Below are 14,963 nucleotides of genomic sequence, written 5' to 3'. Positions count from 1 at the left end.
CTAAAACAATCTCACCAGAGCAGGTAGTCTCAGGTCTGCATGGTCCTGTTGAAGCTACAGGACCAGCGGGAACACTCCCCCCAAGGAAATGCTTGGGCCACAGAAAGTGTGTGTATGTGTGGTGGTGGTGGTGGTGGTGGTGCTGCTGGGACAACCTGATCCTAATGCTACCGGCTCCCTTTTCTTTGGAAACAGAAAAACTATAGGCAGAGGGTGGATGAGCTGAAGTTCACCAGTGTGGCCGACAGCTCCCAGATGGAGCACGCCAAGAAGAGCCAGGAGCTGCAGAGCGGGGTGAGTCCCGGGCTGCCCTTTCTCCACCAAGCTGCCGTGTCATGGGCCTGGGAACCTCTGGGGACAACAGCAGGTGCTGCCCAGGCACTGTCCAGAGACCGACAAAGAATCATCCCTTTAAATAGGCTGGACCCAGCTTTCTGCAGGCTTCCAGGCTGCCTCAGGGAACTGGACACCAGGCCTCCCTGCCTCACCCACCACACTTCTCCCTGGTTGCTGGGGATAGATGCCAACTGGTTTCATCCTTTTTGGCTTTCATTATTGCCTAGCTCCTTCTTTCTTCTTTCTTCCCTCGCCTTCTGTCTCTCATCGGAGACTACATAGTCCTGGAGCCAGTAGAGAATTATTTGGGGGGCGCTCACATTTGCTTGTGGTTTGTGTGCATTTCCTGCCCACTTGAGCTTACACGTGGGGGGAAGAAAATGAAGCTCCATGCATGTCATTTACACATCAGCGTTCAGCCCTCGCTGTGCACCTGCACCGAGCAGGTACCGTAGTTGCTGCGGTCTGGCCAGGACCTTCCCAGCTTTCCCCCCTAAAGGTCCAGGTACGCCTGCCAGACAGGATGCTATCAACACAACGAGTCAGCAAAAGCCCCAATTTGGAAACTCAAGTTGGGGGAAGGGGAGGGGAGGGGAGGGGGAGAGAAAGAGCAGGAGTGATAAGTTTCCGTGGAGATGCTCACTCATGTCGTTCTGGTCGCTGCTCACTTTCTGGGTGTCAGACCTATGAATGCATGAGGGCTGATTACAGGGGTGCGGAAGGCAGAGTGCGTTCCTTATTTCTCCTGCTTGGGGAGTCTGCTCATTTGAGCTCTCCGGCAGGTTAGTTTTTGAGGCTGTGGACAGCGTGGGTGAGAACAGCTTGGGAAGGTCAGTGTCTTTCCAAGGGAAAGGCATGAAAGCAAAACCTTGGAGGGGTGTCCGGGTTGGTTCCCGGGCCATGTCCTCTCAGCTCCCCACTGCTGCTTGTCCTTCTATCACCTCTCCTGCCTTAAGCGTCACTCACCGTATCCTGCGGGCCACTGTCTGGCCTGGGTGGTTTTGTAGGGATTTCCCAGGCAAGTCATAGAAGAGCCAGGCAGGCATAAAGACCCGTGAGTGCTGCCCCTCGGCCCGCCACCTGACCCAGGTCCCTCTCCCAACAGGTGGCCTACAAGGCAGGAAACGAGCAAGCCCTCCACCAGTACAGCATCAGCAAAGACGAGCCTCTCTTCTTACAGGCCCGAGCCAATGCCGCCAATCTCAGCGAGGTACGCATGTGGGTCCCACTTCCCTGTGTAGGCCCTGGACCGCAAACCCGACCAGCCATTTGGTGTGTCAACTCAGGTTGCATACCTCTGGTTGTTGCGAATGGCTAGTCTAGCAGATTTAGTTCCTGACCAGGAACTAGGTAAAATGAGGCTAATACTAGTCCCTTCTTCACTGGGTTGTCATGAGGCTGCAATGAGAGCTGTGTACAAGGTAGCTTTACTAGTAGACACAAAAGTATGTATAGTCCCAACTTTCCCGTCTGTGTCTTCTAAGGAAGGACCTTAGCTCTTCCACTCAGCTCCCAGGTCTTTGGGGTCTTGATCTGATTAATGGGTAGAGGAAAGAATTAAAGGGAGCAATAGAGGCAAAATTGATTCACACACAGAAAGGCAGTAGAGCCTTCCAGAAGAAAGAACTTGAAATCTGGAGGTGGAGGCAGGGCAGGAAATGGGAGAAGTAAGGAAAAGAACCGGGGGGACTAGAGGCTGGGGGGCAGGGAGAGAAGAGAGGGCAGCTGGGGCAGCAGCTGGGCTGGGTGGGGTGTGCGGACGGAGCTGGAGGACCCGTTCAGAAATGTGGCTGCGTCTTGCCACGTTATTCCACCCTTGGCATGTCTCTGAGACTCCCATGAAGACTCCTAGTGTTTTCAAGGCTTCTGGAGTTCAGTTTCTGCTTCTTTTGATTGAAGCCATGTGCAGCGAGGGGCCGACAGGCAGGAACAGGAAAGCCTGGTCGTGTTCTGGTTACAGGGTTTCTGCCGTCTTGGGGTTTCCAGGAAAGGCGTAATTGGTGTTTGCCTCCTAGAGGGGTCCTTACAGAGTCTAGGGGAGCCCTCTCACATGAGGATGATTTCTCATCTCCTAAACCCCCTTAGAAACTATATAAGAGCAGCTGGGAAAACCAGAAGGCAAAGGGCTTTGAGTTGCGTCTGGACTCCTTGACCTTCCTGGCAGCCAAAGCCAAGAGAGACCTGGCCAGCGAGGTGAGTCGGACTCCAGCTTGTACATGGCTCCATGAATCCTGCCATTTACATCACCTATCTATCTATCTATGCACACAATACTATATACTATGCACAATATACTATATATTATATAATATGTGTATTACATGAACATAAATATATAGAGACATCAGCTGAACTAAACAATGGCTCAGTGATGCAGTTGATTGACATTCCGACCCAAGCTCCGTATTTTATCAGCAGGTAGCATATTACAAACCACCTCTGGTCTGCAGATGCACTTGAGCAGCACAGATTTATGCCATGCCTGGCTCAGAGCAAGTGTTCAATAAATGGTGACAGAAATTGCTGCTGCTGTTGTTGTTGGCAGAGGTGAGCATAGAGCCCAAGTCTCCTGATGGCCACAGCAATGACGATGTTGAAAATAGTGCCACACACTGTTATACTTTTTAAAGCATTTACATATTCTTTTTTCTGATCCTCATTACTTTTTTTTTTTTAAATATATCTTTATTGATCTCAGAGAGAGGAAAGAAGAGGGAGAGAGAGAGATAGAAATATCAATGATGAGAGAGTCATTGATCAAGCCCACAACCCGGGCATGTGCCCTGACCAGGAATCGAACCCCGATCGCCTGGATCCCAGGTCGACGCTCAACTGCTGAGCCACGCCCGGTCGGGCTGATCCTCATTACTCTTGGCCTAGTATCTTTTTTTCTTCTTCAGGCCAATATGCTCTCGTTGGCACCCATATTTCTAAATATTTATGTCTCAGTTGTTTTTTAATTGGAGCTCCTTTCTCAAACAGCAATTGTATTTTGGATATTCTGTGTCTTTTTTATTTCATGACTACTTTTTCTTTATAATGTTCTCACTATTACCAAAAAGGATTTTAAAATGGCTTTCAGGAAAGCAAATCTAGGAAGAGTGGTGGCAAATAATACAGACAAAAGATGGAATTTCACCAGGAAATGGGGAGAAGACTGTCCATAGCTGAGCATTCTGTGGCTCCTGAGCTTCCTGGCAGCTGAGGTGAAAAGGGAATAATGATCCCTGGCCGGTTTGACTCCGTGGTTAGAGTGTCACCTTGTGGACTAAAGTGTCCTGGGTTTGATTCTGGCCAAGGGCACGTACTTCGGTTGCAGGCTGGATCCCTGGTCCCAGTTGGGGCTTGTGCGGGAGGCAACCAATTGATGTATCTCTCCCACATAGATGTTTCTCTCTCTCTCCTTTCCACTCTCTCTGAAAAGCAATGGGAAAAATATCCTCAGGTGGGGATTAAAAAAAAAAAGGGAGTAATGAGCAGCCATATTTTATTTCACTGTTTGATGACAGGTTGTTCAAAAGAGGCCAACTTTTTATGCCACTAATTCTATTGGGCTTCTGTTGGATGGCTTTGTTTCCACTTTCACGCCTGGGTTTGAAACGCTATAGTTCCTTTAGGAGATTCTGATCCACCCCTGCTCTCTTCCTCTTGTCCAGGTGAAGTACAAAGAGGATTATGAGAGGTCCAGAGGGAAGCTCATTGGAGCCCAGGGTGTCCAGGGCGACTCGCAAATGAGCCACTCTCTGCAAATGTCCAAGCTGCAGAGTGACCTGGAGTACAAAAAGGGATTCGAGGACACCAAGTCCCAGTGCCATGTCTCCCTAGACATGGTCCACCTCGTGCATGCCCGCAAGGCTCAGCATCTAGCCACAGACGTAGGCTATAAGACGGCATCGCATCACTTCACAGCCCTGCCCACGGACATGAAGGTGGAATGGGCCAAGAAGGCCTATGGTTTACAGAGTGATGTAAGCTCCGTGTGTGTATGTGTGTGTGTATGTGCTAGTGTTGGTGCAAGGGTTTCCAGATCCTGCAAGACAATAGTTTCTACTTACGGGGTACCTATTTCTCTTTCCATGTTTTTTTGTGTGTGTGTTTTGTTTTTTTTATCGCTGGGGGGAAATGTATTTGTGACCTTCTTAGCTGTGGCCTCCTATGGGAGGATATCTCTGGTGTTCATTCCAACATCAGTGGTCCCCATTTTGAGAATGGTCAGCTCAGTAATCAACAACCGTCTGCCCCTTTTCCACATATTCCCACCTGGCTCTGTTTTCTTTCATCTTCAGTTGTCTCTCGTACGAGAAAGTGGGTGAACTGAAAAGGCAGGTCAGGGGCAGCCAGCGGACACGGGGTGGGCTGGGCGCCCTGTGGACACAGCCTTGCAGGTAGAACTGTCTCAGGAGAGACAGGGGAGATGCTGGTTTTAGAGGGGTGTCCATTTAATGGCTTTCCATTAAAACTATTCCTTCGGTGGCAAGTAAGGAGATGAGAAATCCACCCCCACCTTCCCGCACCGAGGTGAGGTGCGTGGGAAGGAGATGGCACTGGGGACAGCCTCGAGCGTCTTGTGACATGCCCTCAGATGGCGTCCCGCCTGGGTGCTGTTGTGATTTCTCATATTCTTCCCCCCTGCGGATCATTTTAAACAAGGGAATGGGGAAAGCACACAATGAGGACGCTCCTTTTTCTGAGGTAGACATCATTCCCTAATGAGGGACCAGGCGGGTACAGTGCCGCCCTGTCCACCCCCAGCAGCGCTGGGCAGGGCCTACTGTCGCCAGCAGCTCCAATTAAAGGGGAAATTAATTTACCTTTTGGAGCCTTACCTGTGACTGTGCAGAAATGGATAAGACAAAAGGGGCATCTCGTTGGACTCAGCTACCACCAAGGCTACGTGGGGAGCTGTTAATAGGCCTTCAAATGTCTGCGTACCAACAATGGCCTGCCTTTTTAAAAATTTTTCCTCTCTGCTTTGTCAGAACCAATACAGGGCAGATGTGAAGTGGATGAAAGGCGCCGGCTGGGTCGTCGCCGGGTCATTAAATGTGGAGCAGGCGAAGAAGGCAGGAGAACTCATTAGCGAGGTGAGGTTTCCTGACAGCGTGCAACAGGCCCGGCTGCATTAGGCATGTGGCACTGCTGTATAAAATTAAAATAATTTCCAGTCAAAAGGCAAAGAAAAAGGCAAAGCCACATGAAAGACCTCGGACCCCAGACGAGGGCTGGTAATTAGAGAGAAACCACATACCAAACACACACCAGTAGGGGCCCCGTAGAGCCCAGGCAAAAACAAAGTAGGTGACAAATGATATTATGAATAATAATGACAACCAAACGGGAGCTCAGTTGCTACCCACGAACTTACCTTTTTAATGAACCAGCACGAGAGAGATGAAGAGACACGTTCCTTGCACCCAGAAAGCCCTTTTGCGAGCCGATGCGCATTGTCCCTCTTTCTGCCACAGTGTAAGCAGCTTTCGAATATTCACGTGGTGTGGACTCGTGACACTGTTCTCTCCTGTTGGTGGGCCTTATTTCTATTTAAATCTCACTCCCGTCTCCTTGTAGCCACCCTGGCTGGTACCCTAAGGCACTCTGGCTTCATAAAAAGGAGCATTTCCTCGCATTTCAGGACAGCCTCATTGAACAGGTCAGGGTCTCTCAGTCTCGACGCTATTGACATTTTGATCGACTTTGTTGTGGGGACTGTCCTGGGCCTCGTAGGATGTTTGGCAGCGTCCCTGGCCTCCACCCACTAGATGCCAGTAGCACCCTCTGCCAAGTTGTGACAACTAAAAGTAATTCCAGACACTGTTGAAAGGTGAGGCCTACTAGACTAGACACACCAGGCAGCTGTCCTCGGCTCATGCTCACAAAGAGGCTGCACCACCCCGAGACAACCCAGATCCACCCCTGTTCAAGTGTGTTTGGAGAGGGACTTGCTCAGAAGGCAGCTGAGCATTCGTTTAGTTGTCTTCAGAGTAGCCTGGTCCTTCTGGACTTTTCTGGGTGGAGATCATAATGGCCATAGCCCCAGAAGACTTCAGCCTTAGCAGTGAGCCACCTTGGACCTTGTTTTGACCCCAGAAGGAGACTGAATATATAGTTAAAATAGGAAAGCCCCTATGTTGGATTTTCAAACACACTTACCCAGCATTGATATTTTCCAAGAGGAGAACATTCTAGTTACCTGACACATCAAAGAGCTGATTTCAAAAATGAGCTCACTCTGATCGGCCTAATTTTTAGGAAAATTAGTCAACATTCAAGGCTCAGAAGACTGGGAGCTCAGTGGAGACTGTACTGACCTAGGTAGTTCAGTCTAATGAAGGAAGAGCCATCTTAAGAGGATGCATGTGGGAAACTTACAGGAACAAACATGTAGGTTTGAGGATTCATGGTCCCAAGCTCCGCATATGGGGCCCACTCATAACACACCAAGAATAAAGGCCATTATGCCCGTAATTTAGACTTCATGATGATGTCTTCATGCATCTAGGCCTGGCAGCCAAGGGATCTTCCTGGACCTATTTATCCCCCAGTGGTCTTAATTTTCTACCTCATTTTGCAGACTTATTCAGCAAACTCACTTTCCTTCCATGCTTCATACAAGTCCTCAAACTTCTTTTAGCAACTTTCCCCAACCATCTCATTTCGGTCGGGTGTGCTTCCAGTATAGTGTCAAATTGGGTTGACCTCTTACTTTGTAGATGGAATGTGAAGCTTTTTCTCGAGAGCCACAAATACACACACACACACACACACACACACACACACACACACACCTCTGTCATTTAAAGCAGCAATCAGCAAACCTTTTTTGTAAAGGACCAGATGGTAAATATATTTGGCTTTATGGGTCACATGGTTTCTGTCACAGCAACTCAACTCTGCCATTGTAGCATGGACGCAGCTGTAGACGGTACATAAATGAATATGAATAGCTATGTTCCAATAAAACTTTATTTATAAAAACAGGGGATGGATATTGAGCTGTGTCTTCTTAAGATAGCCCAGAATACAAAAATCTAACTTGATAAATGAGGAAGTGTTTATAAAATAATTGTTTGATCTGAGAAAAGGTACAGTTCATAATTCCATGAAGATGGCAACTGTTCTAGTCTCCTGGAAAAGTACTTTGATTGAAAAAACAAACAGGAATTAATTTAAGCGTGATTTTTAGAATCAAAATTGGGTTTTAGGTCTTTACCAGCATTTGAATTTTTTGTAATTTTTGTTGTTGTTGTTTCAGTGTCTTTCAAACTGTATGATGACTCCTATCACCCTTTCTCTTGTTATTGTGCCATTTTAAGGAATTATTGTGCATGTTAACCAAACCGGATTAAAAAATGATTAGATAGTGTACGATCACTACTGTTAAATGTGAGGGTTTTCACTGTGGTAATCTCTGCCTAGTCCTTTCATGGAAAAACAATAGAAAGCTTAAATTGATAAATGAGTGTTGTTTCTTGCTTGGGAGACTCAAACTAAAATATGTAAACAACTGTGAGACAGTATTTGAAGCCTATAAAAAAACACAAACCCTTTTCTAAGTGTGTATCCCACAGTATTTTACTGGTATAACCTAATTTTGAGATGTTTTCTTTGCACCAGGTAGAAATACTTTAATGTTAATTGACACAAGGTTATTCTTAAATGGAAACAAATATTAACCTGAAGTCACCGAGGATATAAAGATGGAGGAAGCCGAATAATAATTATGTTCACAAATTCACTCTAATCTCAAGCAACCTATGATTTTTCTCTTTCAAATGGCATGAAAGAGCAGCACAAAATTCACAGCTTTGATCTTTTTTCTGCTCAACAGAAGAAGTACCGTCAGCATCCAGATGCTTTGAAGTTTACCAGTATTAAAGACACTCCGGAGATGGTCCAGGCCAGAATTAGTTATACCCAAGCAGTGGATGTAAGTGATAATGTATATACATTATGACTCTGGGAGTGGGCGCTTCTTTCAACCCTGCGATTGAAGCCGAGGGGTTCTTGGCTTGCGCCTCCTGTTGCTCTGAGGATGAAGGAGCGTCTTGTCCTTTGCTGAGGCTCACCTTAGCGGGGTGCTTCCTCATTAGGATGCGAGTGGGGTGCTTTGCTCTTAGGATGCCAACTGGGGCTCCACCACCTCACGGCCCCATGCTCATTTTTTTTCTATTTGCATGTCTCGAAGATTTGTCTGGGTTGGGGCCTTTTCCCCGCGCCTTTTGTTTTAAGGCATTGTTTTCAGAACTGGAACTTTTGGGTGAAATTCTCAGTAATTGGAACACTGAAGCCAGGCTCTGGGCTCCTTGGGGCCCAAGGGCAGGAATTGTACCTCTTGGAATTTCCCAAAGACTTTGAAAATGATTTGGATCTCATGTATGTACCTTAGACTAAGCTTTCAAGCCATTTCCCATCTTCTTAATTTCACATGATCCAAGATCTGACCTTTTGTCCCCTGAGCACAGGGTTCATTGGAGACTAATTTGAATGATGAAGTCCTATAAGAAGTCACTTTAGGACATAAATCAGCACAGTTTGGCTGCTTCTACTGAGAAAGGTCCACAGATATCTGTGCAGGGCAGACAGGCCTTTTAAATACCTTCAGACCATTCAATTTGCCACGAGGAAAGCTGACAAACCTTGGGGGGAGGGGTTTCAAAATTATCTCCCTTGTTTCCCAATTGAGCCAGTTATTCTGGCTGTGCCTTATCCAACAGGCGTTCCAAAATGGCCTGAGCACCCGTCAGAATATACTCTGGGGTGATTTACAAGCCTGTGGGTTTAGGAATTTATCGTATCTTGATAATCAGCCCATCAGAATCAAACTGAATTCTGAGAAACAAGAACTTCTAGACCAAGTGCGTCTTCCTTACCCTAACCCCTCTAGGGGGCACTGCTGTGATACACAGAAACTTGGACACATCGCATACGATTTGGGATAGGAAAGAGCTCAGCTCAGAAACTTTCTCCGGTGGCTGATGCCAGCTCCATGTATCACTGCTCACTAATAGGGTATCGCAAGCCCAAATCAGAATTCTGTGTGAATAGTGCTCCGGACCCACCCAGGAGACAGTTATTAGCACAGGAGCCCTTGAGATGGGAGAAGGAATGAGGGTTGATGTAAATCCAGGGAAAACCTCACCCGTGGAAGAGCCATCGCCTCTCACACCTCCTGAATTTTGATGTCCTCCCTTAGCTTATAGTTAATAACAAAATTACTGGTATTAACTAGGCCTCATTTCTCACTTGACACCGTCTCAGCCGTGTGCTACAAGAGAGCGTGAACCCAGGGCGAAGCTCCAGCCTGTCACATTCTGAGCAGGGATGTAGAACTACGTGTCGCCGCGTAGCTGTGAAATCCAGGCAGGGCACCCGTGATCCTGTCTCTGTGGGGAGGTGGCAGCTGCAGCACCCTCGTCTCTTTTAGTTTAACTGGGCTGATGGCTGCGTGGGGGGTGGGGGCTTCTGGGTTTAATGCAAAGCCTCTCTCCACCCACAGAGGCTATACAAGGAACAAGGAGAGAACATAAAGCATCATTACACGCAGACAGCCGACCTCCCCGAAGTCCTGCTGGCCAAGCTGAATGCCATGAATATCAGCGAGGTGAGGCTGGTGGAGGGGTGCGGTGTTAATTACGGGACCTCAGGGGACCTCTGCAGAAGGGCCCCCCTCGGCCTGATGCTCTGTCACCATCTTGAAATGTGTGATATTTTTGAACAAGGGGCCCTGCATTTTCATTTGCACCGGGCCCTGCAAATTATGTAGCTGGCCCTGCATGAGAGTCAAGGCCATTGATAAGGAGGAGACTAGGAGAAATGCCTTCGTGCAAAGGGCATTTGTACCATGGAGCTGGTTGGTATATGGGCGTCAGAATATGGGTGAGTATAGCCAGCGGCTATGGCAAAGGGAGGCACAGGGGCCTTCGCCTCCACAGTCTCTACCAGCCCCCCACCTGCTCTTTGATAGAGATAGTTGAGTTCTCGCTATCCCACGTAAGGAGCCATGTACATACAGCCTCATGCCTCCTTCTTTCTTTCTTTTTAAATCCTCATCCGAGGATATTTTTTCTAATGCTTTTCAGAGGGAGTGGGGGAGAGAGAGAGAGAGAGAGAGAGAAACATCGATGTGAGAGAGACACATCGATTGGTTGCCTCCCATATGTGCCTGCACCAGGGCCAGGGATCAAGCCTGCAACTGACATCCATGCCCTTCATTGGAATCGAACCCCAGACCTTCAGTCAGTGGGCCAACACTGTAACCACTGAGCCAACCCAGCTAGGGCATGCCTCCTTCTTTCAATCAACCTGCTGATCAGAGAAATCTGGGTCTGTCTGACCCCAAAGGTCGTGCTTTTTAAACCCCCCACCCCCCCATGTCTCTCTTCTCCAAGGGTGGGCAGGAGACAGGATCCGGCTCTTTGGTGATTTTTACTAAACCCACAACTAGCCAGATTCCCATTTTGGTAATGGGAGTTTGGGAGACCAGCAGGTCACACGACAGTCTTTACTTGTGCACGTCTTCCCAACAGACCCGGTATAAGGAATCCTGGAGCAAACTTCGAGATGGCGGGTATAAACTGAGGTTGGATGCCATCCCCTTCCAGGCAGCAAAGGCGTCTGGCGAAATCATCAGCGACGTGAGCATCCGTCTCCATTACCATGGCAGTGCTTAGTACTAACCAATTTTTATGCCTCCTGCCCCTAACCCCTGCCTTCTTTCACCTGTGGATAATCTCCTCTCCTCTCCCAACTGACTATGTTAAGACCATCAGACAACGACCAGCGAGAAAGGACATACCTTACAACAAAAAATGCCCTTGCTGGGGTACAAAGCCAGATGCTTTGTAAATAAGATGAAATGCACCCTCGGCCAAGCGTTTCCCTAAAGCGAGTCCATGTAAAGAGACTGCTAACAATGCGCCCACCTTCCTCCCGCGTGGGCCACCCAAGTGCTCACCGGCCCTTTAGTCATTGGGAGTCTTGCATATGAAAGAATAGGCCTTTTGACGACTCTCACGCGTTTCTTTTTAACTCACCCAGTTACTGTCAAAAGAACAAAACACTTTCGCCCAATACCCACCTCTTCCATTCCGTGTCCCTCGTCCCGGAGCCGTTACTCTCTGCTGTTCTCTTTCCCTTTAGTACAAATACAAAGAAGCATTTGAGAAAATGAAAGGGCAGATGCTCGGCTCCCGGAGCTTGGAAGACGACATCAGCCTGGCGCACTCAGTGTACGCCAGCTCGCTGCAGAGTGAAGTGAGTGGGACGAAAAGCAGCGGAGCTGCCGCCCCCCCCCCCCCCCCCCCCCCCCCCGCCCCGCACAGCCAGCCAGGGCCAGCTGTCCTTCTGGGTGCTGGTACTGGCTCTGTCCTGACTGTCTGTGTGGCATGGTCAGGCCCGTTGGCCCCTCTGGGTTTCCGCTTCTTCCTCCATCAAGTGAGAGCTTGGGCCGGCTGACCCCTTACTCCCTCCTGGTCTGGGTATCCTATGATTTTGCCCGAAGGCCACAAAAAGGGACCCCGCCTATGGCTTTGGGCTGCAGAAGTGTTTTGTTTGGTCTACAGTGAATTAACTGCAAGCCTTTAAAAACGGGAAATTTTACATAAAAGTTTGAGACTTTATGGCCGGAAGCCGGACCTGGAGTCCTCAAGGCTACAGTTGCCATTGGTTACAGAGATCTCCATTTGGAGGGATCTGTGCCCTCCTGGTCATGCAGCCACCCCCCCCCCCGACCCTCGCCCCCACTCTTTCACTCCTGTTTGCTGCCTGACTGGCTCCTGGAGGCATCTCAGATTGCAGCCCTTGAGTCCACCCCTCTGGGTGCTGGCACTTGTGTGTTCCCTGTTCCCTTGCACATATGGGTGTGAGGTGGCTGAAATCTGATATGTGGCAACATGGTACAGAGGACCGAACACTTTGACATGCAATGTTCCATTTCGCCATCAAACTGTCTCTGGGAACATCACCTATTTATTCATCCTGTGTTTCCTGACAAGGAGACCTAGACTCTGAGTGGCTCAGCCCCTTGCCTGAGATCAGCTAGAACAGGGCAGAGCTGGGACACGGAGCCAATTCCACATCTCATGGTCTTCCCACAACTCCACATGTCCTCTGCCTCAGTGTCCCCATTTCTAACAGTATTTGCCCTGTTCCGTGCTGGGGTGCTGACCTGAGAATATGAAGTTGGACATGAGTTGTCCTTGGCTTTACGGTAGGGGTGGGAGGAAGATTAGTGGAGGTGGGACGGGGGGTTCAGGCAGGGGTGACTGGGGCTCTGGGAAGTCCGTAGGAAGGGCAGCGATTACACATCTCGCTCCCAAGAAGCCTGGAGCGAGCTTCACAGACCTGCAGACAGCTCCTCCTAGGACCGTAGTAGAGCTTGAGGTCTGCCAACGGGCCCTCCCTTTTTCCCTTGGGGTGCATGCTGGGCTCTTGGGAGTACCCACTCCTCTGAGCTGGCTTTCCAAGCAGCCACCCACTGTGCCTGGCTCCCAGATTTCCCGGGAGGGCATCTGATGCTTCAAAGAAGCTCTTCATAAATTAGCTTGAGAGGAAGCTCCCTGGTGTTTAGAACCTGAACTTGAGAAGGTGAAGGGAAGAAACTGTGGTGGGAGGGCTCAGGTAGCCATGCATCCTCTTGCCTCTGGAAAATGGGAAGAACCAGTTTGGAGCGAGGAAATCATTGACATTGTCTCTGTCCCTTGAACTTTGATATCTTCCCCAACTAGGAGAATCATGGGTCTTTGTCATCCAAATGAGTGACCTCCAGGAGCGGTGTGGTGAGCATTAGGACCTGGAGATGAGTCCGGCTTATTAAGCCACTCCCCAAAGAAAGGAATCTTGGCCCTGCCAAGAAGGTCCCCCAGGTGTACCTGGGACAGTAGCCTGGCAGTCGCTGTCCCTGATGCTCCTGAGGTGAATGCGGCTTTGAAATAGCCACTGTTGATCTGTTTGCCCCTCTAGGTGAATTACAAGAAAGGCTTTGAACACTCAAAGGCGCAGTTCCATCTGCCATTGGACATGGTAACCCTGGTGCATGCCAAAAAGGCTCAGAGCCTGGCCAGTGACCAGGACTACAGACATCCGCTCCCCCAGTACACTTCCTTGGCGGAAGACCTGAGGCTCAGCTGTGCCAAGAGAGCACACAAGTTGCAGAGCGAGGTAAGAGACCTGGCCTCTCTCCCAGGGCTCTTTCCTCTCCTATTTGCCCACGAGGCAGTGACCTGGCAGTTCCCTTTGGCTCAGTGGGGAGGCTCCAGAGAAGAGGACTCAGAAACCTGGATTTCTTTGGAGACACCACCCTTGCTTTTCCTGTCTAGCTCTTAATAAGCACAACTGCCCAGATCTAATAACAACCACCATTTGTGGAGTATTTCTGCTGAATTCTAAGCATTGTGCTTTCATGTATTACCACATTTAAACCTCAAAATGACCCTATACCAATAGTCTTTGTCCCATTTTACAGAGAAATGGTAGTGAGGCTCGAAGGAGTTGGATAGCTTGCCGAAGATCAGACAGGTGTAAACGAGAAGGGGGTCCTGAGTCCGGATGTGCATTCGTAGCTCAGGCCTCTGTTTTCTGAAGCAGGCAGGCCCAGGAGGGTCTGGGGAGACGCTGAGGATCTCCTCACTCCCAAAGAGATACAGAGCGTCTCATCCCAAGAGGCAGCAGCTTGGTACTCAGCTCACTTCCTACCCTGCTGGGTTCTTGTGCTGTGAGATTTGCGGTCATGGGCCTGTGTCAGAAAACACGGCGCCATCCCGGCTTCCTGGCTTGGCAGGGCCTGCGAGCCCAGCGGCACTCAGACCTGGGAATCTGTTGCCTGCTTGGATTTTATGCCTGTGCGCAGCATTTACTGAATGACGGAAACTGTCAGGAACCGCAGAGCAGCTGTAGGAACCCGGAGCTGCCAGGCTCAGCTTGGGGGACCCTTTGTCACTGAGTAGAGCCCTCGCTTGCCCCACCTCTCGTCATAATAGCGATCTGGAGGCAGCACTCCCAGCAGTACCTTGGTGGCTGACAGGGAGTGAGCTTTGGGACCCTTTAAACTGTCAGCCCAAATCACGCAGGTACCCACAGGCGCCCCTACGCAGCAGACTCAGGCAGGCCTTCGCCAGGTTCTTTTGGATTCATTCATTAGGTTTTTTTAAACCCATGACTCATTAACGCCACCTGCTGCTGCTGGGTTTTGTTTTAGAAGACCCATTAGACCATTTCCACGTTTGCCCAAGACAGCCGACTTGCTAACCACCATCCTCTCCAGTGTTCATTTTCCTAATGAGCACTTACTAAGTGCGTTGGCTGAGTATGAGACATCTGAGGAGACCGGCGTGGCCTTGAGTTCTAGCTGTGACACTGTCCTGACCTGGGTCTTCTGGCTTCTCTTTGCTTCTTTGTTCTGTGAGTTTGGCTTTTCTGATTCCTGGCGTTGTTCTTTGTAGAATGTGTACCGGTCGGACCTGAACTTCATGCGAGGTGTTGCCTGTGTCATCCCAGGCACATTAGAGATTGAAGGGAAAAAAAGAGCGTCTGAACTCATCAGCGAGGTAATGGGGACTGGAGTGGTGAGGGGGATCAGTATATTTCTACAGCAAGGTTGTTGTGTAACCTTTGTATTTTACTGCAAAAGC

At 49.2% G+C, this 14,963-nt stretch overlaps 1 protein-coding gene across 9 annotated transcripts in view; it reads left to right on the top strand.

The window, feature by feature from the left end:
- The window catches only part of NRAP (nebulin related anchoring protein), a 63,060-nt gene that overhangs the window by 31,065 nt on the left and 17,032 nt on the right, over window positions 1-14,963 (top strand). For all 9 annotated transcript variants that reach the window (XM_081157978.1, XM_081157985.1, XM_081157981.1 and 6 more), the window contains 11 exons: window positions 196-294; window positions 1,442-1,546; window positions 2,422-2,529; window positions 3,993-4,304; window positions 5,316-5,420; window positions 8,165-8,263; window positions 9,833-9,937; window positions 10,863-10,970; window positions 11,476-11,589; window positions 13,297-13,494; window positions 14,775-14,879. In XM_081157978.1, coding sequence (XP_081014104.1) covers window positions 196-294; window positions 1,442-1,546; window positions 2,422-2,529; window positions 3,993-4,304; window positions 5,316-5,420; window positions 8,165-8,263; window positions 9,833-9,937; window positions 10,863-10,970; window positions 11,476-11,589; window positions 13,297-13,494; window positions 14,775-14,879 — 1,458 coding nt within the window. The remainder of the gene's footprint in view (window positions 1-195; window positions 295-1,441; window positions 1,547-2,421; window positions 2,530-3,992; window positions 4,305-5,315; window positions 5,421-8,164; window positions 8,264-9,832; window positions 9,938-10,862; window positions 10,971-11,475; window positions 11,590-13,296; window positions 13,495-14,774; window positions 14,880-14,963) is intronic.

Source organism: Miniopterus schreibersii (genome assembly GCF_964146895.1).
Source record: "Miniopterus schreibersii genome assembly, chromosome: 14".
NCBI classification, from domain to species: domain Eukaryota; kingdom Metazoa; phylum Chordata; class Mammalia; order Chiroptera; family Miniopteridae; genus Miniopterus; species Miniopterus schreibersii.
Note: the sequence above shows the minus strand (reverse complement) of the source record. Positions and strands in the feature narration are given on the sequence as shown.